Genomic DNA, 26,272 nt, shown 5'->3' with positions numbered 1-26,272 from the left:
TCAGCAAAATCTTTTTATGGAAAAAATACAGATTGTTGTTTCGAATGCGCCTTTTATATATAATGTAGCGGTAAAAGAAGACGATTTGTGACTCATTTAGTGTTTATTCGATACGTGATCGGCCGATAAACGTGACAACCTCAGATATCAATTTCTAACTTCACGAAATATATTTTTATTCATGTTTATTCCATGAAAGAGCGTCTTGTTTGTTCCGGTGCGCGTGACTCGAGAAACCACCTGTCACAGTTTACATCTTTAGGTAACAATACTTCGTCGAAAATTCCCGTCAGATAAGATGAACCGTAAAGTGCTGCCACCAACTAGTGGTTTCGCGGTAACCACATGTAAACAATATGGCGGTGACAGAAGCAAATCGCTTTCCCGTTGTTAATTTTTAAGTAAACAACTGCGCATAGAGCCCGTTCCGAATATCGGATGAATTCCATGTAGACCTATAAACTTCTACGACTAACAACTGGAATTTTACGTAGTAAGGAATTTGATTTTTTTTGCCAAGTGGTAAAGGAGAGCGTACATTAGTATTGATTTGTTTGTTGTTAATGTTGTGGGTGGGTGGTGTGATTGTGAACTGTCAAAAACACTGGTTGTTAGTGTTAGTGGAGCTGCTAGGACCTAATTATTAATTATCCAAGCCAATTCCCATTTTCATAATGACAGTGTAGAAATTAAAATAGGCCTACCTCACTGGGGCGGATCCAGGGGGACTTGTGGTGAGACTTGAGCAAGTCCATCACATTTTTTTGTATACCCCTTTTTTCCTTTTGTGTCCAAAGAAAATTAGCACAGTTGCCTATTGCCTCATCGACATCAAAGTGCCCTTTTTGGCAGTGAAAAGTTCTCCATAATTGACACCCAAGCAATACTCAAGAGGAAATAGGCCTACACGCTTAACCTTTCCAAACTATAACCCTAACTACAACCAAATGCATCAGGTCAGCACATCGTGCTCTGTGTCATCCCCATTTTGAATAATTTTTCCAGAAAGTGTCGAGGATATTCAAAATGGACGATCAAAAGCCCGAATCTACCGATAACGATGAACGTAATGCGCGGCAACCGGAAAGTGCTGAGCTGACCGTCGAAAATGTTCGTTTGCTTGCGGACGACTCGAAAGACAATCAGGAGGAGGAAAAATCTTCGTTTTCGAAAAGTCAACCGGATTCGACCGGAGCCAGTCGTCAGGCGGTCGCTTCCGAAAGCGGTGAACTGTCATTCACGAAGGGTAAACCTTTACCGCCGATTGGTTCGCGTAGTTTCGACGGCGCCATCGCAGAAGACACTGGTAGGTTGATTATTACCTAATTGATTTAGCCTTTAACCCTTTCAGTGCGTCTACACCGCAGTGCGGTGTATTGATGTTATTAGTAATTAGTAATTATCTGTCGTAAAAAATGGCAGCACCTGTCAAACGTAGTGAAATACTAGTAACTAACGATACACTGCGCTGTTGTATAGACGCGCTATAGTGGTATTTCCTTTATTCAACACACTAGGGTGGAATTTTTAAAAATTATCAAATTATCTCCAGCACTATAGGGTATTAATTAGTCAGCACTGAAAGGGTTAATCTAAAGCATTGTGTATTATTCGTGGATGAGATTGTGCATGGCGGCCACCGACCTTGAAAACCTGGAAAAATCAAGAAATCAGAAACATCTAGAAAAAACTTAGGGAATTTGACAAATTTTACCAAAAACCTGGACCTCCACTATGCTATTTTCATAGCTCTGCCCCTGAATACATCTTAAAACCATTTCAGGAACTAGCGAACTTGATAACGTAGATACTTCGATGAAGGCTCCCAAAACATCAGAAAGTCGCGCATCTGCAAAATCGTCGGGTAGTCGTTCGTCAAAAACTGTTTCTTTCATCGATGGGTGAGTTGGTTTTTATACTGTTAAAGTTCTGTATGAAAATTACCTATTCAAATTTTGTTCCGAAGAAATTCAGCTTTATTTTCTGATTCTGATTCAGCGAGAGTTCGCGTCCGGCCACGACGAAACAAGTCGCGAAATCGGTGACGAAAAAACTCGGTATCGACGGAATCGAGTACACAATGGTTACCATAGAAACTCAGACGGAATGGAGCTGGCTCGAGGATATGAAAACTCGCGGTAACGTAGCTGCCCCGAGTCAAACGACCGCCGAGTCATCCACAGGAAGAATAGGTACACTATTTCATTTTCTAACCAGGCTAATCGTTGAAAATGGTCAGTTTCCTACACTAGACTGCTTTATAACTGGAATTGAGCAAATCAAATGAATTGAAAGTCAGAAGTGATCTTTGTAAATAGAATTCAGTGGATTGTAGTTTTTTGCAGTTGACTGTAACAACAATTACGGCAAAGTCTACTGTATTTTAGATTGAGAAATTGTTACGCAATTCGCTTGTGGTGGAAATAGGATTCAGGTCATTCATAAAGTGCGCATCCAATCTACATAATGCTTACCATAGCGTTCATGTGAAGAGGAGGGGATAACACATTCACTGCCGGTTACATGTACCCATATTTCCAGTTCTATCACCAGTGCCACTACGAATATATTCGTAGCTGTTTCTTTCTACTTTTCAATTAGATATTTAGATTCTGGCACGCGGAAATGACATTGTTTGTGGCTGGCAATGTGTGAAGAAATTCGGCTTTGTGCTCAATGCTGATTGGTCAATTTCGAGTAACACTTCCCGTGCCAACCTACGAGTATATTCATATTTGTAATTGGGGGCAGTGTGTAAAGTTCCAGCACTGTACGTGCAGGGATCATTCATTTATTACGTATGCATAAAATTTGAATTTTTCAACCCCCCTCCCCCTCTGTACGCAAAATCGGCCATTTATTTCATATACATCAAGCATTACAGTACGCAATTGCACTGACCCCTCCCCCCTCCCCTAATGCGTACGTAATAAATGAATGATCCCGCAGCAGTTACGTTTCTTAATTTATGCATGGCCTGTTATCTGATATGGGATAAAAAGTGAAAAATGCTGGATTGCTTTTTTCTGGTGATGGTCTGGTCATTGTTTTGATACTAATACCCTCAGGTTCAGGATTTACGTCGATACCCGACGAAGAGGATGGTTACACGCTGACCGAGTCGAGTTACGCCGACTCGGACTCCGACGAACGAGACATCGGCGAACACGATGAAGAGCGTAGGTTCACGTAGCTTCCCCTCGATGTAGAAAAAAAGCCTGATTTTGATAATGCGCTCGCTTTTCACTACTTCAGCACGCCGATTTAATCATCTATGAAGTTTTACCTCTTGAACAGGGTAGCCACTGACCTGGACAAACTGGAAAACTCAGGGAATCAGAAAAATCTAAAATGAATCATAGAAAAATAAGGGAATTTGCCAAATTTCACCAAAATCCTGAAAAATTCAGGGAATTCGGATACCGGTAATGCTTTTGACCGCGTGTTTTTTATCATTATGTGATTCAATGAAAAATGGATGATTGTAACATTTTAAACCTAGAAATTTGTCCGATTCACTCGGGAAATTTTGCGTGATCATATGGAAAAGTCAGGGAAAACTCAGGGGATTTGCAAATTGACGGAAAGTGGCCATCCTGTTAATGCAAGCACATGATAACGTCTTGCTTAAAATTGTCTTATTGTAGTAATGTCAATCTTTTCTTTAATTATCCGGTGTATGCGTATAGCACTGCAAAGGTACAGTTTTTCAAAAAATCATATGGCATAGCTAGGTGCAGTAGACCTTTCATCAACTTTCTAATGAATTTCTTGATCTATATCAATCAAATAGAAATCCTACCCTTATAATACAAGCTGGAATTAGTTCCACAGTAATTGTGTAGATCTTTTTCAAATATTTTTGCTCTCATTGCCTCATATCTATTTCTCACAACCATGGAACTGGTTCAAGGTCTTTTACTAACTAGTTATATTAAAACAGCCCTATTTCTCAATTAAGGGACATATTTTGGCTCTCGTCGAGTTTTATGAAACAGTAGCTTAACAAGCTCATACTTAGCAAAGTAAGTAACCCGTTGCAGCTACCAACTCAAAATCTTAGTTCAGATCCAGTGGTAAATTTCTTTTGTGAAACCAGGTGTGGAGTCAAGCTTTTTCATTTCTAGATAATATGCATTTTCTAGACCTTTTTCAGACTGTAGGAGCCTATCCCAAAAATACCAAAAATTGTGGAGGTTCTGCGAGAACATTTTGAAAAAACCATTTTCCAGAATACAGTAGAATTTAGCATGGTTTCTTTATGTCATGTTGCATACTGTTCTATGTTGTCCTAACATTCATAAGAAAATGAAAAAATTCTAAATACTTATTTTCTAATTAAGATCCTAGTTAGTCTTGGCGAATATCAGAATAGTCTATCTATATTTTATACCAAATCTGTGATATATTCTATTTGCAGCTGAAACCAAAGATAACATAACCAACAATAAAATAGCAGGTTCAGCACAACCAGAAACCGGATCAGGAATGAAAAAAACTGCCAAGAAACCGAAACGAAAAGCGTCGTCTTCGGAATTACCGGTGAAAGAAAGTTCATCGAGTCCTGTTTATCCAGAAGCTGTTGTTGATGATGAGTATGGTATACCTATGCTGGATGTTAGTTCTGATTCTGATGTAAGTAAACGCAGTTGTTATAGTTTTCAAATCAACTTGAACTTGAACCATCAGATGATGGACTCTGGGGCTTCTTAATCATTCAAATCATTATAATTTCATCTTTGAATTGTTTGTATTCAACATATTAGTGCTCAGGAGTTTCACTATGCAGTGTCTATTACTCCTTAGAAAATCCAGGAGAAAATACTCATTTCATATGATGTAAAATAGCTCCTTCCGTTGATTTCCTTGTATTACAAGCTTTAAATGCTTTATCTTAACCATGTTTTCTAAACCGATGTCATCTTGACAGTTTTCAGACATCGATGAGAATGATAAAGTTATAGACGATGTAAATGAAAAAGATATGCTTCCCAGTATTGGCCCACCCCAAATACTGCAGGTATGTATTTATCTATCTGTTTGTGTAAAGCTTACATAATGCCTATGATACATGTGTCTGTTTAGATCTACTGTGTGTACAGTAATTGCCTGGGATTCAAACCTGATAGCAAATTGAGACAAGAATTTTAGATTTCTATATAGCTTGAATCTTGTGAATCGAGGCTCTGAGGTTGAAATATCATTCACATATTCCACTCTTTCAGTACAAACGTGAATCAGAGGAAAAAATGGTCGAACTCGAAGATCCCGATGTTCTGTTGGAGCAACAGGGCATTAGAGAGATCATGGATGAAATGGCTAGCGGTAAATGTCATTTTTGCAGCAACGGGGTGAAGCCATTCCCATCGCAGTCGGACCAAAAACTGAAATCGCCGGAGGAACTCTACTGCTGCGATGGTTATCGTGAGTTCGTGCAGTTCACATTGACGCATCCACTCGTGAAGGAGAACGAACGAGATCGTAAAATCAGCATCAAACCGCACGCGCCGTACGGCAGTAAACAGGCCAGACGAGCTGCGAGAGAACGCGCTCAACTCAGGTGAATATCAGTCTGAGGCAACATTCTAACCTAGAGGGGTTAGATTCACTAACTGTAGTAATTACACTAGTAATTTTCGGTTTCTAAGATGAACAGCGAATCTATCCTGGTCGAATCAATTCTCTAATCCTGAGAGGGGTGCAGGGGATATAAGGCATTTATCAAATTCGATATCTTGCTAGAGAAAGTATCAGATTTTCAACCTATTGCTCTATAAAACTAGCCCCTAAGAATTCTCATTCTAAGGGATTAACGATTGAAAATGAACTCTATTACTACTATGTTACGTGTTTTTTGTATGTTTTGCAGAATGAGAGAACGAGAGCTTCAGAAACAACAGGCCGTCGCTCAGGCATCTGCCAGCGGTGCTCAACAATCAAACTTCTTCTCGAGTAAGTACCGAAAATACTATAAATCCTCAGAAAAATACTCCTTTGATCACAATAGCAGACTCAGTCTACTAATTCAACTTAGAACCTTAGTGCAGCAGATTCAGCTGAAGTTGGATCTAACTGACTTGGAGAACTGCTCAACTGGGATGTTTGTTTGAAACATTTATCTGACCCATTTACGCTACATAATTATACCTTGGAGTAATCATTGAATGATTACTTCAAGACTATACCATCTGTCATTGATATCGCTCAAGTCTAGCAACTTTTAATGGTGGAGCCTACTGAAGAGGTCTTTGTTAAATTTCATAGTCCTTTGATCTCATATACGGTAATGTAAAAATGTATTCATATATTGATTCATTTATTGCTATGACAGACTCAGCGAGCAGGTTTACTGATCGTAAGTATAAAACCTTGTTCTACATGTCTACCTACTAGTTCATATAATCCCAATTACCGTAGTTGCTTTAAAGGTTCAAAACTATTTAGTAAAGTGCTATAGTCGACCAGTTTCTCATTAGATATTTTGCCTGGTTGTAACTGTAATACGTATTTGTACTGTAGACCTATTAAGAACCCATTCTGTCGATTGTTACACCTAATATTATCATACTCTCTGATGCAGAATTATTCTGTATTTGTTTATCCTTCCAGAAATAATCCGAGCTTATTCTCCCTGTATACATGTACTTTCAATATTCCGGTAAACCTTCTTTCATCTTACAATGGAACCTCTTTACAACAAACTTCTTAACTTAGTAAATCTGTTTGATGTAATCCGTAGGTACGATATCGAATTGATTAGATTTTCATATTTGGGTTGAAAATGTTTCATTCGAGTTTGTTATAACAAGGTTTCAATGTATTTAGCATGTATCCATGTATGTGTATTATCCTAATCAATTACATGTGCATGTTAGTTATGCGTACATGTGCATGTATGTCCATGCCAAACAAAAAAGTATCTGGTTATTAAATTTTTGCTTTTAGAACACCAGCTTCCAGATACTGCTGTATCACCTTCACCCAATCCTGCATCGGTGTTACCTGCCAGTAATTTGGCGCCATCTCCAATCGCTATCCCAGTCACTAGAATGGGCCCGAGTCGAGTTGATACTTCGCAAGGTTTAATTTCTACTATCACTTCTTACACTTATTCCATTGTTCAAGATTTTAGCGGTCGAATCTTCAGCCAGTGGTGCATCATCAGCTTTTCATGAAAATTTACTGAAAATAATCAATTCATGCTTTCCACTCATGTTGGATTGTCTACCAGTGGTGCTGGGTTACCTTCATTGCCTGCCTTCCAATCATGCTGCAATGCCTTGCGGTCATATTGGACTGCTTTCCAACCATGTTTGAATGCCTTCCAACCATGTTGGAATGCCTTTCAACCATGTTGGTCCGCCTTCCAATTATGCTATTCTGCATTCATTGCCTTTCAGCAATGCTGGACTGCCTTCCAATTTCCATCTTCCACTTATGTATAACTGAACTAAAAATCAAGATTCGACTGCTTTTACTTCAGTTTCCTTTTTACTTAATACCCATTCATGAGTTCGGAATGTTGTATGCATTTTGTCAGTTTAAGTTGATTATATTTTTTGAAAATTTAGTTGTAAGGGTATCAGGTACGTTTACCCAGATATGGCAATGTTGAATTTACCCCCACAACTTTGCAACAGAATAACAGGATGTAATATTAAAATGATTCAGATGTATTTTTCAGCATCTTCACGTGTCGAGTCAGTAATCAATAGTAAGAAAAACGACATTAACGTTGAAAATTCATTGCTTAATGTCTCGTAGCTATAATACTCTCTCAGGGGCGAAAGCTACTAGTCAAAGTAGCTTAAGTTTTCCACTTTCGCTACAGGACTCAGTTTCACAAAATATGATTTTAGGCTGCAATTCGTTTAGTTTAATTAATCGAGTTGTAGTAAAGTTGGATTATTACAGCTGTCAATCTTCAGTCTAGGCCATGAGCAATCATCTCGTTAGATAATTGCTCGTAGGTCTAGACCAGCCTCTCAGACTTCAATTATTTGACCTTCTAGACTTGCGTGTTTTCAGGAGTTCCGTTCTCCGTTTACCTGAGAAACCAGTAATTCTATCACACAATGGTCGTTTCATTAATTTCATGTCCATATGAAGGGTTTTAAAGCATTTTTGTGAAGCTGGGTCTTCTGGTACTTTGTATTACAAAATATTAAGCTTTTAAGCCCAACTGTCTTTCCCCAATACAATATGAATAACTAGACCATGATTGCTTGCGGATGCTGGTTTTACCAGTATATATGTTAAATAATAGGCATGATTACTCGAGAAAGGTTATGTTCTGACTTCTAAAAAAAAGTTTTCATTTTTTCTCTTTTATTCTTGAAGTTAGAACCTTTTCATGAGGTTAACCCCCTGCCTAAAAATTGCATTTTTTAATGAAGTTTGATAAGGGTCTTACGAACTAAGGATATTAAGGTCTTTATTGCATGATCTAAAGAAATTTTCTCTGCTTTTTAATTTCGAACATACATGTACATCGCTTGGCATTACTGCATGAAATTTTGCTGGTGGTAGTTCTAAAATACCAAAATCCAGTTCCAGTTACCATTTTCTTAAAAGTTGGTTAAGATTTGATTCTCAGAAATAATTTGAAAATTGAAGATGAACTGATCTTATTAATGAATGAGTTTAATTAGATTACGAAATGTTTTCAGTTGCGAGACAAATGAAGACAATCAACTACCAACTATCATCTCAGAAATGTCTCGAAGAGGGTTGGACAGTTCGGCCTCCCTCGCCGCTGGGTGATCAAGATAAATTAGCGGATGTATTTGAAGCTGAGCCGCTTACGTCTGAGTTCGGTGATGAGGACGACTTGGAATTCGGGGATCGTTTGGATGCTGCCGACGGAGAGGGTCTCGACACTGAGCGTCAATCGAAAGCTTGGCGTCCTCACGCCATAAAGGTACATGTACATTAGCAACCGGATATTAGGCTCCCTGATTTGCTTAACACGACCCGGTTACACTGCCATTATTGTGGAATTTCGATTCGCTTACGATGCACTTGCTGAAAGTTTACTTCTGTTTTAGGGGCGCAGACGGATGCTTATTCAACGATTTTATGGCAATGGCAAAAAATTTCTTACAATATTCCCAGACGGTTCCGGAAACGTCTTGTATCCTTTCAATAAACCAGGGTTGGGTCTTGTGTAAACTAGTTTTATTTTACTCCTGCGTGAAACTTGGCTTCTTGGAGTGGAACACCTACCACTCAACTCTGACCCTTTGTAGCATCTTCCTTGACATTCATTATTCAGTTATCCATCAGGAAATATTGCTATTGTTATATGTCGTATAAATCGTGGTCAGTTGTCGTATGTCGTGCACGATGACTGTGGATTACTGCCTCCTCTGTTAGCTTCGTTTGAGCCGTCGGGATATGGCTGCTGTTACTATCAAAATGGATCTCTCAGGTGAATAGACAAGTATAAACCTTTCAGATTTCACATACGTGTGGACTTTAATCCAGTTCCAATATGAAAGATGGGCACAAACGTTCTTCATGTCGAGTTCTTCTGAAGAAAGATCTTTCTCAATTGGTAGGAAGAGGTCAGAGAAGAACCATTGACCGAGGAAACTCTGCTACTACCGGGATTTAGAACTTAAACACATATCCACAGTCCTCCCGTGGGCTGTGCTCGAGCAGTTCATTTGAAATTTAGAAATATTTTAAACGATTTATTTTCATTTCAGGTTGCATCTCGATCAACTAGGTGGAATCGAACACGACATGCAGGGAGCTCGTAAGCGACGTTGGACGTGGAAAGATTTCCTGACACACGTTCACGCGCCGCCGTTTCAACCGATCTGTTTCGCCGTCAACAGCTTCTTGAGCATACGAGTAATCAGCCAAGAGAAAATAGCGTTAACTTTCCGCGCAAAGGATAAAAGCTGTCGTTTCAACGTCGGCACAAGGTTGAAGGTAACTAAACTACTTCTAGAACATCTTCATATTACAATTATGCCTTGAATCAATGAGAAGGTATATGATTGCAGATGATTTTGAAAATAGAGAAGAAAAAAAGTAGTTTTCGGAATATTTTACAAAAAGAAATGAACTGAATAGCTGAGCTCAATCTTCAATTTGTAAATTCTGCAGAGATAATAAGATTTTTAGCTCCTGTTTGTGGTGTTTCATCAGCACTAGGAGTTGTTAGAAGAAATGAATGAAATAAAGGCTGAGCGCAAGGCTAAAAAAAATTGATACCTTGTTTCCCCGCTCTGCTGAGCTTAAATGTTGACCCGGCCAGCCGCCTATCTACCCTATACATTACTCTTTTTTTAAATCGTGATCAATTTTACCATAACAGACCCGGCCGCTATAGAAATGAACTGTTTATAAATTTTATCATATTTTACAAAAATGACCCGGCCGCTGCGGAGAAACGAGGTATCATTTTTGTTTAGCCCAATCCTTATTTTCTTTTTTCGCAGAAATGAATTCTTTGAGTTGTATGTTTACTTTACAGTTGTTGCATCCGGAGTTGTTACCTCCGCGAGAGATTGATGAAGATCAGTTATATATCAATGATGTCAAAGCGCAAGTCGAGTAAGTTTTTCTAATCAAACTGTATGGATAAGATTGAATGCAGTTGGTATAACTAACCAGAATTTCACTTGAAAATCATCTACCAATACACATTATCTGCCATGGTTTTATTTCATTTTCAAGAACGTTGTTGAATAAAGTGTCGAATCTGCTGAAATTCCCGAAATCGCCGAAACTGGACGCGATGAAACCGCCGCACCACGTCACGAGTCTCGTCGAGAAAAATGAAAAAATGAAACTAGAAATTTCTCAATCAACGTCGAGTCGTAAAAATAACAAAAAAGGCCAAGGTCAAGGATTGTTACCGGTCGTACGAGTGAATTAAACTATTCTTCATTTAAAAACGTCGAGTACCGTAACCCGACAACCTCTCATTACTCAACTAGGTTCGGAGCCCGGTTCTTCAGTGAAGTTTTCAGAATTTAGAAATTAAGGTTAATTTAATTAAGGTTAATTTAACATTAACATGTGGTTCCATATTATCTTAATATGTTGGCATATTCTGTTACCAGAAACGATTACAAAATTGTAGCTCATGATATTTTCTATTATGTGGCGAGTTCAATTAAGTTGTTGGTTTCTGTATATATTCACCAGGGACATCGAATATTTAAATTGTCAAATTGTTGAGCAAACCACTTGCCATGTGGGTATGGTGTCCACGGAAAACACTTATAATGAAAATTTTTTAATGATGATTGTTATGTTTTTTTATGAACTTCCAAAGGTTTTTTAAGTTGATATTTTGTTTGGTATAAATGTAAGTGAATTGGAAAATTAATATATAGTTTAAATTAGTAAAAGTGCTTCAGAAATTCCGTCCATAAACCAAGAGAAAAAACTAATAAACTCCACTCATATGAATCATGGATAGAAAATGTTATAATCTATGAAGAATAGAAAATAAAATAAGTTATTGTAAAGTTGATGTAAAGTTGTATTGGCTTTCTTTTGCTTTGTGTTTATATTGTGGAGGACTCTCTCATCAGTATTATTGTCAAACACAACATCACAATGACATGGACCCTCAACTACTGCAGCTGACTCATTGGCTTCGATAACTTCCATCAATCCTACGCAATGAACCGTTTGTATCTTTAGTTCACTGAAAATCAACTAGAGGGCGTTAAAAACACGGAAATTGAATTCCATTTTCTCTTTGATTGTACCCTTCTGTACCCGCAAAACCATTCCGAATTTAGACGCATTTAGAAACTTTGATATACGGTATAAAAAACTCCAAATTTTCAATTAGCACAATTCATTAGAGATGGTTTAGATGTATATAGGTCCCTCATGTAGTCTGACGATTGTAAATAGTAAACTGTATTTGTATATATTGTAAATAACCTTGTTATGTTATTCAAAATCTTTAAATTTTTTCTTGATGTGTAAATATTTGTAAACAAAATCATTTTTTCCTCCACGTACCATGAAAATGGTTGGAGAGTAATAAAATAATCTATCTTATCTTACTTCTTTACAGAGTGAAACCTCGTTACGGCGAATTTCGCGGGACCAGAAAGTATGTTCGTTATAACCGATAGTTCGTTACATCCGGCATGAAATTAATCTAATCGTTTTACTTGGTACAAAATTATATATCTGTTATATCTGATGAATTTTTCAAACAATTTCAAACACGGCTCTACGAGCATTTCTATCAACAGAAATTCGGATGAGGCAAAGAAGAGGAACACCTTGTTGGCGCAGAAATAATTGCGGTACATACTGGTGGTGGTCAACGAACCCACGATGTTGTCCAAAAATAGATGGACGATGTTGTACTTAGAGCAATAACAACGAATAAATGTTCAATATCATAATCGAATAAAAAGTATTACAACTGGTAGATGGCATATAATCAACTTACTTTCATTTCTCTTTTCTGTTCGGATCATAAGGCAAAATGCACTTCAGTAATGGCGTACTATTCAAAGGGAAGTTTATCCATTTCCAAGAATTTTCAATTTCGCCCCGTGCTTTAAGCCCAACGCACACGAAGCCGAGAAACACGAAAACAGAAGAAATATGTTTCCGAGCGTTTTCTCGTGTCGTTTACGAGAAACTAGAAACATAGTTTCGTGAACATCGTTTCCGAGATGAAACATTGCTTCCGTGTGTTTCTGTGTTTCCCTGCGTCGTAGGCCCTACGGTAAGCTGTTACATATATGCGTGATAAAAAAGGATCATGAATGTGAAATGTATTGGACGTTGTATTGGTGTATAGCTCGTGCAAATATTCAAAGATTTCATTAAAGAAGGATGACGATACAGTAGTTAGCATTTCAACATCCTTAACAACTCGTCGGAGAATTGAAATCTTCGAGGAACGCGATGACTGCCACAAATAGGGACGAATGTATTCTATGAAATAAAGCTAATTAATTATGATGTCGAAAATATGCTATCCTGGTTATGATTCTATGTCTTTGAAACGAGTGTTGCTTTAGAATTAACTTTAATGGCAATCAACTATCAGAATTTACGTCTAACATACGGCCTTGGATGAAATACAGTTTTGATATGTCTAATGCAAGCAAACGTACGAATTTTGATACCACAATCAGAAGCAAAAATAAAATATATATTTGTAAAGGCGCAGAAAAGTTCGCCATGATTATAGCCATACACGCAAAATTCCTAATAAGCAAATTAATTAACGCTAGAGCGCATTAGACAAGTATGGAACTTCGTTTGGGCACCCCCCACCCAAAACAAGGTTCCATTCAGGCGCCTACGCCAAAACGAGGAATTTGATCCACTTTGTTATCTATTTGATTTGCTTTTTCGTTTGTATTGTTTTCATTTGGTGTCCATTACAAACCCTCCAGACCTGCCGGAAACCATAAAGGTTGTTTGATATTGAATTCGAATATGTGAAGATGTGTGATAGGCAGTCGAATTTACAGAAATCTTTGTTTAAATCGAAGTACATAAGATTTGTCCGTAGCCTGGATTCGTGATTATCTGGTTTAATGTCTAAAATAAAGAATTCATGAGTTTACCCGAAAATGTTTTCCTAGATTGGGGCAGCACAACTGTGAGGACTGAATCAAAGATTAAGAGGATATTTCAGCAACATGTGATTTGCTATAATTTGCCTACTTAAATTGTGAATATATATATAACGATAATTTTATGAATAACACGAATGGTGTTCGTTCTGCCCATCATCCTCGCTTGTCAGTCGCTTGACAGGTTTTGATTGCAGCCCGCTCGAGCTCACGCCAATACAAACCCTGGCCGCAAACCCTTCGTTGGTCTATTACATCGCCTACGATTTCTTGGGCGGACAGGTTCCCGCTCAGCGCCCACCAGTCCATTCATTAAGCTAGCCAATGATGTCAGTATTAGCCAATCGGAAATCCCGTTTTATTTTAGCCCGGGCTTTTCCATTTATTGTTCTTCCGAGAAATTTGCCAGGTTTCGATACCGTGGCGATTAGTGTAGCGATTCCATAAGGTTCGAATCCCTGCCGAGGGAGGAGGTCCCATAACTTATATACTGATCGAGAGACTGATATCAGAGTATAGCAGATTATACGACTTATCAAACTAACTAATATATATATATACTAGGAGACGTAAACATACATCATCATAACGAATAGCACCAGTACCAAAGAACTAGGATAGAATATTAGTGAAGTGGGTGCGTTTGGGCAATACATGCTACCCCGGCCGTAAGTGATTTTTTCTTTATGTGTCCAGTTGATTTGGGCGGCGTTTAGTCTTCGCCAGAATGGATTTCAAATCAATAGTCAGTATGGTGTAAAGAAGTGGATTCAGGGACGAATTGATCGGTAAGAAAAGAATCGCCAACCAAGCCGCCACCTGATTCGGTATTTCTACACGAAATACCGCGCAAAACTGAACGGTAATTATCGGCAGCCAGCAAAATAGATTACAGAGATTTATCACCAAACTCCTGCGTGCCAAAATCAGCTCGGTAGGATCAGCTCTACCCGAACCAGATCTGCTTCCAGATACGAGTCTGTACATTTGTGCATAGGTCGCCATTATTGTAGCAAGTATTACAGAGTTCGAAATAGAAAAAATAGCAAACGAATATTGCCAGGCGTTGACATCAATTGAAATCAAATTCATTGGTAAACAAACTCCAGTAGTACCATAGAAATTGTTTCCAAAGTATGGGAAAGGTACAAGTGGTAGTGCTGCAATAACACCAAAGACAAGCCAACATAGACCGCAAATCATGGACACATGTGATACGACGCGGTTCCCAGAAAATGGATTCACAATATTGGAAAATCTATAACGCGTCATGATGAGCAGAAATATCAACGAACCTTCGCAAGATATGGACACCAAGATCCCAGCAAGACGACAAAACAAACTGTCCGTCCATGAATCTGAGTGGAGAAAGTAGATACCTTTATAATTGTAATCAGCTCCAGCGATCAAGAACAAATATACAGACATCAGGAAATCACACAGAGCAACATTGACGATAATGATGTTTGAAGATGGATTTGAGGAAGAGAATCGAATTGCATGAACACGAAGAGAAATGACAATTCCATTAGCAAAGAAACTGAATGTAGCGATAACCCAAATGATAACTCTTAGGACTGTGTTACCCATCAGATCAGAACAGGAGGAAAATTGATCAGCTTCAGGAAGGCAGTGGTCAACATTCGGTGCCATGCAGCAAAATTTGTAAGCATCAGACGTTAAAAAGACTAATGCTGTCAGATTTTGAAAAACCTTTCGGTTGACAGAAATAACTTCGTAATTGTTGGTTATATCAAGTGTTTCAAGTGTAGCTAACCCGGAAAATGCGTAAAGCGAAATATAATGGATTCTGTTACGGCTGATATTCAACGACTGTAATGTTAATAAACCTCGAAATACATTCATACCAAGCACCGACAAGGAAAGTCCTTGAAGATCAAGAATTTTCAGCGATTTCAAATCTTGAAAGGTATCTACCTCTAAAAGACGCAGAGGGTTCCCAGATATGAATAATTCTTTCAAACTATACAAACCAGTGAATGTATTTGTTGATAATGTTGTTATATTATTATATGTAAAGTCTAGTGTAAATAGATTGTGCAGGCTTGAAAACGTATTTGGCAAAAGATAAGACAATTCATTGGAGGATATGTTGAGCATACGAAGATAGACGTATGAAAAAAATGTCGTCGTGTCCAAGATAATTTTGTTACAAGACAGATTGAGAACTCGAGTTGATGCCGAGAAAAGACGAGTAATATCTGTTAAACCAGCATTTCCACAATCTATCAAATAACCTTGACATTTGCAACTTCTGAGACACGAGACGTTACAGAAAGCCTCGTCATCAGTTGTACGTTTACAATTTATGACACCATCGCAAACTTCAGATTGTGGAATACATCGATTTTCAAGACCACATTTAAACATTCCTGGACATGAAAATGTCTCGCAGTTTTGTTCATCTTCTGAATTAGGACAATCTGATCGACCATCGCACACCTGTCTGATCGGTATACAATACGATGTTGGACATTTTACAGTACTAGATGGACATTCAAATTTTTCACATTTCAATACGTGCTCAAGATTTCTACAAACTGGGTAAATATTATCCATTCTTTCTAAAATACATCTGTGACGTCTAGAATAACAATGAGGGGAATCGAAGGAACATCTTTGTTCATCCGATTCTGTGCAGAGATTTGTGAATTTAGTCGTACAGTGGTTTTCACCATTGCAACGAACCGTAGGATTCACTGTAATATTAGTAGTTGTTACTAATTCATCTTCTTCAAGGCTTCCACTACAATCCACGACACCATCCTGGTACAACTGAGTACTGATACAGTCTTCACTATTACACAGAAACCCCTGACACAGTTCAACGGTGCATTCCATTTCATCGGAGCCGTCCTTACAATTAGTGACTCCGTCACACCTGTTAGACCTGTTGACACATTGACCACTACTACAACGAAATTGTTCAGCCAAACACGACGGATGAAAACACGAGTTCTCATCAGAACGATCCACACAATCCTGTATGAAATCACAAAAACCACTTATTGATACAATCTTATTATCATAGCACTGAAACTGACTGTGTAGATTCATATCCGTACAATTCAGTTCATCTTCACCGTGTCGACAGTCGTGTCTGGTATCACATACGCGATGGTCGCTGATACATCTTTGATCGTTACATTCAAACTGCCACGATTTACAACCGCTTATAGAAGCTAACTCTTCACCGGTGACATTATATGAACACAAAACAGAATGCGTTGTATCTCTCAGATTTACCCCGGGTATCAATACCAAGGCGAAGTTAACCGATAGGTCATAAGTAGTTTCATTTCTGGTTACTATTGGTTTTATTGCCCTCAACTGATTATTGAAATTCTTCGTTAGAATAGCGCCATATTGGTGCTGATAACGAAATCTACCAATCAACGTTTTGGCATGCATCAGATCCTGCATAATACCTATTTCACCACTAATGCTGTTGCACATTCTCCTTGCACTTACGATATCTAAAATTTTGTTCATGTTCCATTTTGTCAGTATTTGATAACATCGTCCAGCTATGCCTAACCAACCGATTTTACAAGTCGTGTTTATATCTGTTGGTGATACTACTGGACTTGAAAATTCACTTTTCACGGAATTCTTTCCTGTTATATTTTCATTTAAGTTGATTCTTTCGGTTTCACAAATGAAACTTGTGTGAACCTCTTCAATCACGCATGGATATCGAACCCAGTTGGCAGAACCACGTGGGTTGTTCAGAATCATCGCCGTACACGGCATATTGACGTCATTTAACGGTTGTTTTCTGTCTGGAGATATCAATCCTCGAATAACTTCTGGTATCGTTTCGTTAATTGCAGGTTTGAACCACTCTGTGTAGCTCAATGGTTTCCCATCAGTCCACGTATAATAACCAGTATTTTGCTGAAAATGAGTTCGAAAATAAACGATAAAAAAATTATGGAAATGAAATTTCATTCAATAAAATTTTGGAAAATACGTGTACCTGATATTTTAATCCAATCATCATTATAAGCGCTTTCTGTGAATATGCATTTTTAAGAAGTTTCGTAGCGAATAATGTTTTGATAGAAATCATTTCCTGTTCTGAGTTGATACTGAGTAGATGTCCCGTGTATTTCTGTCTACAGTACAATTCAGCGTTCTCCCAATTCAGACGTTTATCTCTGATGTATTTTATGCAGGAAATTCCCGAATCAAGAAATCCCGATTTGCATGCTTTCTCGTATTCGGTTAATGGTAGCGTTTCTTCTAGAATGTATTGTATTCGAAATGTTGGAATTCTATCTTTCACCTGAAACTTATGTTGGATAGTGATCAAACTGTGAAGTGTATGCCCGGCGTGACGTCCACATAATTTTTGTCTGAGTTCAGTTGTCTGGATCTGTTGTATGAACGATACTGAATCTTTATCGTATTGGGATCGTTTAACGCATTCAATCATTTCAATGTTTTTAATTATGAATTTGTAATAACGAAATCGACTTTGATCATATCTATAATATACTGCATAGAATATCGCCTGAGCAGTGTTTCCTGCAGGTGCTGGGTAGTTCGGTGACTGTACGAGCCCGCACACCTCATTGTTCCAGTCATATCCAGCCTTTCTTAATCCGTAGCACTTCCGTCTCAGTTTGACTATTCGGGCAGAAGTCAAAAATGGATAAAGCATTTTCAGATTTACTTTGTTTAGTACTAGATTTCCACCTTCAATAAGGCTACTGTCGATATCCATATAGGATCTGCACACTGCGTGAACATGTTCTGGAACGCATCGGTCAATTTGATATTCGTGTTCTGATAATACATAAATATTTCTCAAAGGAAGGCGTCGGTTTTCCGGTGTAATCACGACACAGTGTGACGTCACATTGATCTGGTGTTCTCCCTCCTTTAAAACATACCCGTCACAGTCAGTAGCGCGAAACATGATACATCGTGAAAATGTCTTTTCGGTTACTAACTGACCATCCCAGTTATAAGCGTACGCTACTATAGTTACCGATCCATCTGATGTAATCAGACTGACGACATCACGGGCAAATGACTTTAAACCTGGACAATACGGACCGTAGCGTCGAGCTGTGAAACTTCCACCGTCATATATGTAAAATCCAGCTCGCTCGCAGTTCTCTGATAACACGGTAAGTTGGAATTGTTTTTCGGTGATATCCATTCTCGATTTCAACTTAAGATTAGTCACTCGATACGTAAACGTTTTTCTTTTTACGAGCGGCAATAGTCCCCAGGAATACATACATTCCATGGGTTGCGTTACCTGTAACAGCAAAAAATGTCATGTGTTCCATATCGTCAATTATTGTAAAACATGCAAACATTTCAAACTACAGTAGACTCCGCCAAAACCGGCACAGTTCTTACCACAGCACTTACCACAAATGTCCCAACATGAAGATCAACGATTGATAGCGAATTCATTTTGTAGAATATTTCCGGTTTCGACATCATAACATCAGCCCTCATTAAAACGCACAATATGACGAGAAATCCGTCAGATTTGACGCCTAGTGATTCCAGGTAGTTGTAACCAAGTAGAATATCTGTTCCTACAACGCGTAAACCTTCTAGTTTATAGACACCAATGACATCACCGGACGTGACGAGATCACGTGTCCAGTTGAAGACGACGTACTGTAACACCTGCACTGAGATAGACCAGCAGTGTAAGTGTTTTGATCGAGTTATTACGTGTAAACTCTTGTCACCGGGAATGAGCACTCCCGATTCGTTATTAGAGATCTGAATCAACGGATTAGAGACGTTCCAATCTGATATTTTGTACATCCGAACTAAAAGCTGTAACTGACATCTCCACACTCGATGATATAGTAAAGAGATGATGACATTATTTGTTTTCGTATAAAATGATGAAGGTGGATGTCCGGCTTGTTCTCGCACAAGAGCTATAGGTTCACTGGTTTTCCATCCGTCATAGATATTTAGAGTCGTCGCTGGATCAGCAGCTGGTTGTAGAATAAGAGTTAACTTGCATAAAGTCAGGTTCATAGCAAAACCATCTGGTATTCCGATCCATTCCATAAACAATTGACAAATCTTTATTCGGCTTATAGTGTATTTGTATCCTGTCGACGTTTCCAATTCATTCATTTTAAGATTATATTTCCCGCAGTTGTGACTTATTTTCAATCGGCTTCGTTCATAACGATATATGATATAAACCCGACTACCTCGCGCACCATCGACGTTACTCCTAAACATCAACGAGATCCAGTTGTTACGGTGAATTTCATGTTTTCCATCACCACAGAATCTGTTATCAGACTCAAAGAGAAGGTAGTTATCACTGCAGAATATTGACGGCTCGATGTTGTAGTATGCCTGGGAGTGAAAAGTCCCCGGTAAAGAGCTGTTGATGAACCAACCACATTCAACACCGCGCGTTAACGACGGATAATTCGGTGAAACGATGTAACCGGACGTAGAATCAACGGGGTACCAAGTGTCGTTACAAGACGAGCTTACCGTCACAGACGATTCCTCGATAGAGTCTGCGCGATCAGCGCGTGCGATGAAAACATGACGGACGATCAGCGACGCCGTAAACAGCGCTCTTAGTCGCTGCTCCATACCGAACAACATCACTGTGACACGATGAAGAAATTTGCCAAGCTTTATCGAATCGTTTATTGGTCAAATCAGGTCCAATCAGAAAATTCGTGCTGTCGAGTCGGAAAATCTTCAAATGATTCTAGTAAACACGCGTACGTTACAAATTCAACGAAAAGAAAAAAATGATGACGCAACAGAAGAAATTCTTGATTTTCGCAGTTCGTCTAGTTTTAGTTTGTTCACTCATTACTAATGAGTTTTTTTCAATTTTCATCTTATCCAATTCATTAACAGGAAAATGATATGAGATACACAAAATTCATTTCTTTTTGTGTATCTCATATTAGTTTGCGGTTAATGAATTGGATTATGAAAATTAAAAAAAAACTCATGGCGTCCTGCCACTCGGGAATAGCTCATTATGGTCAGGTTGAACGGATAATTACCAAATCTATATGAAAACAGCGTGACAAACGAAACAGAGGAATAAGGAAAAACAACGGTTTAGGCGTTTTATGCAAACCGTTTAGGTTTACGCCTAAACAAAGACACTGGTTTATCAAAACCAGGTTGTAAACCGATATGAACAAAGACGATTTTCTTACGAACCGAGACGGTTTGTGCAAACCGATCATAAAACAAATGCCCCTATTTGAGTTAAACGTATAATCATTATACATGTACACAACACACATGTTTTATAGACCGGTATTACGGTACCTTTAACCCGAGGGCTAATTAAATTGAAAATGAATTAAGTGAGCCCCCGAGTTAAAGGTAATACCGGCCTGTAATACTGGCTCCGGGTTTTACACGAGCAGATATGTTCCCATACGAATTTCCATTCAGCAAATATTTTCATTTTTTATTTCAAATATCTTTTATTTCAAAAATCTAATATTCTTTTTTAAATTTGCATTTCGTAATCAAAACGCAAATCAGCAACATTAGATGAGAGGGATTTTGATTTTTTTTGCAAATGAAATTCTGATGGGAGCTTGTCAGACCCCCATGGACACCTCCTGGATCCGCCACTGAGAGGCTCGTCAAGTTTTGCAGAGAGCACACAAATATCAGCGCATATTCATAGTGTACGCAATTCTGCATGTAGCGAATGCGACCAAACTATTGCATATCTTTGGTATCTTCCATTTTGTATGGGGCCTAACGTTTATCACATACGAAAAGTGAAACTCATATTGTCAGATTCTGCCTTAATTAACGTTTACAATCGATTTTTCATGATGAATACGAAATAATCTGAATAAATTGGTATTTTCTATTGTCCTAATTAAGATTTCCTATCGTCGAAGATTCTTAGATTGAAATAAGCCTCAGCTTTGTAGGTCTATTTGAAGTTGCTGCAGATCCAGAACTGCAGAAAAGTTACTGCAGTAGTAAAATGCCTCGAGGCAGTTACTGTAAAAAAAGTGCTAGAACTTTCTGTGCGCGACAGCGGTTTTCGGTATATATCATGTATCCGTGACGATCAAAGATATTTCGTGTGCTGCAGGTCAGCACATTCGTCAGCAAATACTGTTTGCACGATGTGACGATTTTCTGTCATCTGTCGTGTGCTGCAGCGATTGTGTAACTTCTGAAAACTAGAGCATCATACCAACATCAAACATATAACGGTTACTCCGCGGTAAGGGGTATTCAACCATCTTGTGCGTGTTGAATCCTGAATAAAACCAATTGAAACCACACGATATCCGCCAAAATATCAATATATTATTTCGACCAAATAAACAGAAACTCAGTAACAGGACCCGATACCCTGGAGGAGAGATTTCCGTACAAACCTGAAACCGATACTTAGCACCTTATCCGCCGAACGCTGAAGACTAACCAGTATTTCTGAAATTGCTTGAAAGTTCTTAGATAGCCTTAATTTTTGAAATTCGAAGCTTGAGAGGCCGTTTTCTGGACAATTTACGGCAAAATATTTCCGGGATGTGAAAAAAACAAAATTTTGAAGGGACTTGGATCTAAAAAGTGGGTCGTCCGTATCCCCCGAATAATTTTTTCGTCTACGTGGCATGGGAATTGTAGGAGAATAGAATTATCTTAGTTCATGCTCGACAGCAGTCCTATGTTTGTCTAGTAGATGGCGCATGTGCGCTAGACTAAGATAACCGAATATACAGTTTCAATTCGTAAAAACAGTTAGTTCCTGGAAATTCTAATAGATGGCGATCGTGTATCCATCGTATAAATTCGTATGGATTACCTATATTTCTAATTCTATCAATTATCAACGGGACTAATTACCGGCTTAATCTGGGCTCTGATTAATCATTTTTGGATAACCCTGGAATGTATTACCAATCACAGGAGATGGGAAGACTCAGCATCTGGACACACGCAGAATCAATATCTGGGTTTGTACCCTGGAACATCCCTGTTTAGTCTTTCCAGCATCAGACAGACAACTTTAGAGATTAACCATCATCAATATAATGAGTTCGAACATTGGATATCCGCGTTCATCTCTTCTCTTTACCTTCTCTGCAATTTGTTTCAACTTCAAATCCATTCTACAAACAAGCAATGAACTCAAGACGAAGATACTTTTCTTTTCTTCAAATCAATTCAGCTTTTATTTCTCATAGTAAACCGTCCGGACCCCCATGGACACCTCCTGGATCCGCCATTGAGAAGCTCGTCAAGTTTTGCAGAGGGCACACAAATATCAGCGCATATTCATAGTATACGCAATTCTGCATGTAGAGAATGCGACCAAACTATTGCATATCTTTGGTATCTTCCATTTTGTATGGGGCCTTACATAAATCACATAAGTGAAACTCATATTGTCTCAATAATCTATGAACCGATTCCGAGCTGCGGGAATTAAAGAAATCAAGAAATTCAGATTCTGTCTTAATTAACGTTTACAATCGATTTTTCATGATGAATACGAAATAATCTGCATTAATTGGTATTTTCTATTGTCCAAATTAAGATTTCCTATCGTCGAATCCTTAGATTGAAATAAGCCTCAGCTTTGTAGGTCTATTTGAAGTTGCTGCAGATCCAGAACTGCAGAAAAGTTACTGCAGTAGTAAAATGCCTCGAGGCAGTTACTGTAAACAAGAAAATTAATTTTAGAAAATTATTTGACGCCTGGGAAAAAATGTAGAATTTCTGGGCTAAGCTTGTGGAATTGCAAATTTGAAATCGAAGTTTTAAGAAATTTGGGGAATGATGAGATTTGGCGATTGGGTAGATGATACAGGTCTTCGACTCTAGTAGTGGTTTAAATTTTTTTATTGAAAATTCTCAATAATTGATCGCGAACTTGCGACCGACTTCATTTACTTATGCCTCTAAGCTGGTCTGCAACTTCATTGCCTCCATGGATGAAGAAAGAGCTCTTCTGATGTCTGCTTCATCATGACTTCGAGCATGTGTGGCCTAGCCAGCCGGCCCGGTCCCGGGCCACGGGTTTGGCTGTCACTCGATATCCTAGAGTCTTGAGTCTGGGTGGGTTGAAGTAGACATTGTCATTTAAAATAACATGCTTATGTTGTTCTGTATGAATTACCCGTGTGTCATGTATGTTGTATTAATTTATTTTAAAATTTGTATTTATTGAATTTGGGAATTTTATCCCGGAATTTCAATGTAATAAGGATCAATAAAGAATTGAATTGAATTGTCACCTAATACACATGCCATCAGAGGACACGGAGCCGTATATGACAGCTATGCTATTATAAATTGCTAATCTCACGAAACTTGCATACTCCTAATATCAAACATATTTTCACAAACGATTGAATATTGAAATTATATGTTTACACATTTTCATATTGACCGCTAGTAGCCGCTGATGAAATTCACGCCGGCCCTACACACATCGTAGATAGCTTCGTCATTCCACCGGCATGCCCACGTCAGGGTCTGACTTTTATATCAGACTTCTGCATCGTGTATACATCCGCCATTTAACCGAATAATCCGATTTACTTATCATTTCTATTTATGCCTGCCGCTTCTGATATAATCATACATCCTTTACTATTACAATACGTCTTCTAATGATATTCAATGCAATATAACATTTCGACGTTCAAATGTAGGTCATTATATAATCACAGGAAGCCATTCTACATCTATGTCAATAATATTTTGCCAGATAGCTTGTTTGTGTACACATAAACCTGTGACGTTTTGCACATCGATTTACGGCTGTCGTTTGTAAAATGACGCTGAATGGTTAGCATTGTTTAGGTTTCATAATGGTAACGTTTTATAAGGCGTCAAAAAAAGTTCTAAAACTTTCTGTGCGCGAAAGCGGTTTTCGGTAAATATCATGTATCCGTGTAGATCAAAGATATTTCGCGTGCTGCAGGTCAGCACAATCTTCGTCAGCAAAAACGGTTCGCACGATGCGACGATTTTCTGTCATCTGTCGTGTGCTGCAGCGATTGTGTAACTTCTGAAAACTAGAGCATCATACCAACATCAAACATATATCGGAAACTCCGCGGTAAGGGGTATTCAACCATCTTGTGCGTGTTGAATCCTGAATAAAACCAATTGAAACCACACGATATCCGCCCAAATATCAATATATTATTTCGACCAAATAAACAGAAACTCAGTAACAGGACCCGATACCCTGGAGGAGAGATTTCCGTACAAACCTGAAACCGATACTTAGCACCTTATCCGCCGAACGCTGAAGACTAACCAGTATTTCTGAAATTGCTTGAAAGTTCTTAGATAGCCTTAATTTTTGAAATTCGAAGCTTGAGAGGGCCGTTTTCTGGACAATATACGGCAAAATATTTCCGGGATGTGAAAAAACAAAATTTTGAAGGGACTTGGATCTAAAAAGTGGGTCGTCCGTATCCTCCAAATTATTTGTTCCGTCTACGTGGCATGGGAATTGTAGGAGAATAATAGAATTATCTTAGTTCATGCTCGACAGCAGTCCTATGTTTGTCTAGTAGATGGCGCATGTGCGCTAGACTAAGATAACCGAATATACAGTTTCAATTCGTAAAAACAGTTAGTTCCTGGAAATTCTAATAGATGGCGATCGTGTATCCATCGTATAAATTCGTATTGATTACCTATATTTCTAATTCTATCAATTATCAACGGGACTAATTACCGGCTTAATCTGGGCTCTGATTAATCATTTTTGGATAACCCTGGAATGTATTACCAACCACAGGAGATGGGAAGACTCAGCATCTGGACACACGCAGAATCAATATCTGGGTTTGAACCTGGGACATCCCTGTTTAGTCTTTCCAGCATCAGACAGACAACTTTAGAGATTAACCATCATCAATATAATGAGTTCGAACATTGGATATCCGCGTTTATCTCTTCTCTTTACCTTCTCTGCAATTTGTCTCAACTTCAAATCCATTCTACAAACAAGCAATGAAATCAAGACGAAGATACTTTTCTTTTCTTCAAATCAATTCAGCTTTTATTTCTCATATTAAACCGTCCAGACCCCCATGGACACCTCCTGGATCCGCCACTGAGAAGCTCATCAAGTTTTGTAGAGGGCACACAAATATCAGCGCATATTCATAGTATACGCAATTCTGCATGTAGCGAATGCGACCAAACTATTGCATATCTTTGGTATCTTCCATTTTGTATGGGGCCTTACATAAATCACATAAGTGAAACTCATATTGTCTCAATAATCTATGAACCGATTCCGAGCTGCAGGAATTAAAGAAATCTAGAAATTCAGATTCTATCTTAATTAACGTTTACAATCGATTTTTCATGATGAATACGAAATTATCTGCATAAATTGGTATTTTCTATTGTCCTAATTAAGATTTCCTATCGTCGAAGGTTCTTAGTTTGAAATAAGCCTCGGCTTTGTCTGTAGGTCTTTTTAAAGTTGCTGCAGATCCAGAACTGCAGAAAAGTTACTGCACTAGTAAAATGCCTCGAGGCAGTTACTGTAAAAGAAGTTCTAAAACTTTCTGTGCGCGAAAGCGGTTTTCGGTAAATATCATGTATCCGTGTAGATCAAAGATATTTCGCGTGCTGCAGGTCAGCATAATCTTCGTCAGCAAAAACGGTTTGCACGATGT

At 38.4% G+C, this 26,272-nt stretch overlaps 1 protein-coding gene across 2 annotated transcripts; it reads left to right on the top strand.

The window, feature by feature from the left end:
• The first annotated feature begins 354 nt into the window (after positions 1-354).
• LOC141910777 (glutamate-rich protein 6-like) lies at positions 355-11,430 on the top strand. Of its 2 annotated transcripts, XM_074801567.1 has the most exons (17): positions 355-493; positions 1,006-1,306; positions 1,784-1,901; positions 1,999-2,192; positions 3,069-3,179; positions 4,421-4,635; positions 4,931-5,020; positions 5,226-5,560; positions 5,870-5,952; positions 6,332-6,355; positions 7,685-7,714; positions 8,670-8,920; positions 9,048-9,133; positions 9,275-9,430; positions 9,711-9,939; positions 10,487-10,566; positions 10,690-11,430. In XM_074801567.1, the coding sequence occupies exons 2-17, from the start codon at positions 1,027-1,029 to the stop codon at positions 10,889-10,891; spliced, it is 2,484 nt and encodes an 827-aa protein (XP_074657668.1). In that variant the 5' UTR covers positions 355-493; positions 1,006-1,026; the 3' UTR covers positions 10,892-11,430. The 2 variants fall into 2 exon arrangements, with proteins under 2 accessions (XP_074657668.1, XP_074657669.1); XM_074801568.1 differs by lacking the exon at positions 3,069-3,179.
• Positions 11,431-26,272: the final 14,842 nt, after the last annotated feature.

The sequence above is a fragment of the Tubulanus polymorphus genome, chromosome 9, assembly GCF_964204645.1.
Source record: "Tubulanus polymorphus chromosome 9, tnTubPoly1.2, whole genome shotgun sequence".
NCBI lineage: Eukaryota > Metazoa > Nemertea > Palaeonemertea > Tubulaniformes > Tubulanidae > Tubulanus > Tubulanus polymorphus.
This window is presented reverse-complemented; position numbering and strand designations above follow the sequence as displayed.

Bases quoted from the DNA above. Each gene is read 5' to 3' on its own strand.
- LOC141910777 (XM_074801567.1), top strand. From the start codon at position 1,027: ATGGACGATCAAAAGCCCGAATCTACCGATAACGATGAACGTAATGCG. The intron at 5,561-5,869 runs GTGAATATCAGT...TATGTTTTGCAG, and splicing joins AGAGAACGCGCTCAACTCAG to AATGAGAGAACGAGAGCTTC. The intron at 5,953-6,331 runs GTAAGTACCGAA...TTGCTATGACAG, and splicing joins ACAATCAAACTTCTTCTCGA to ACTCAGCGAGCAGGTTTACT.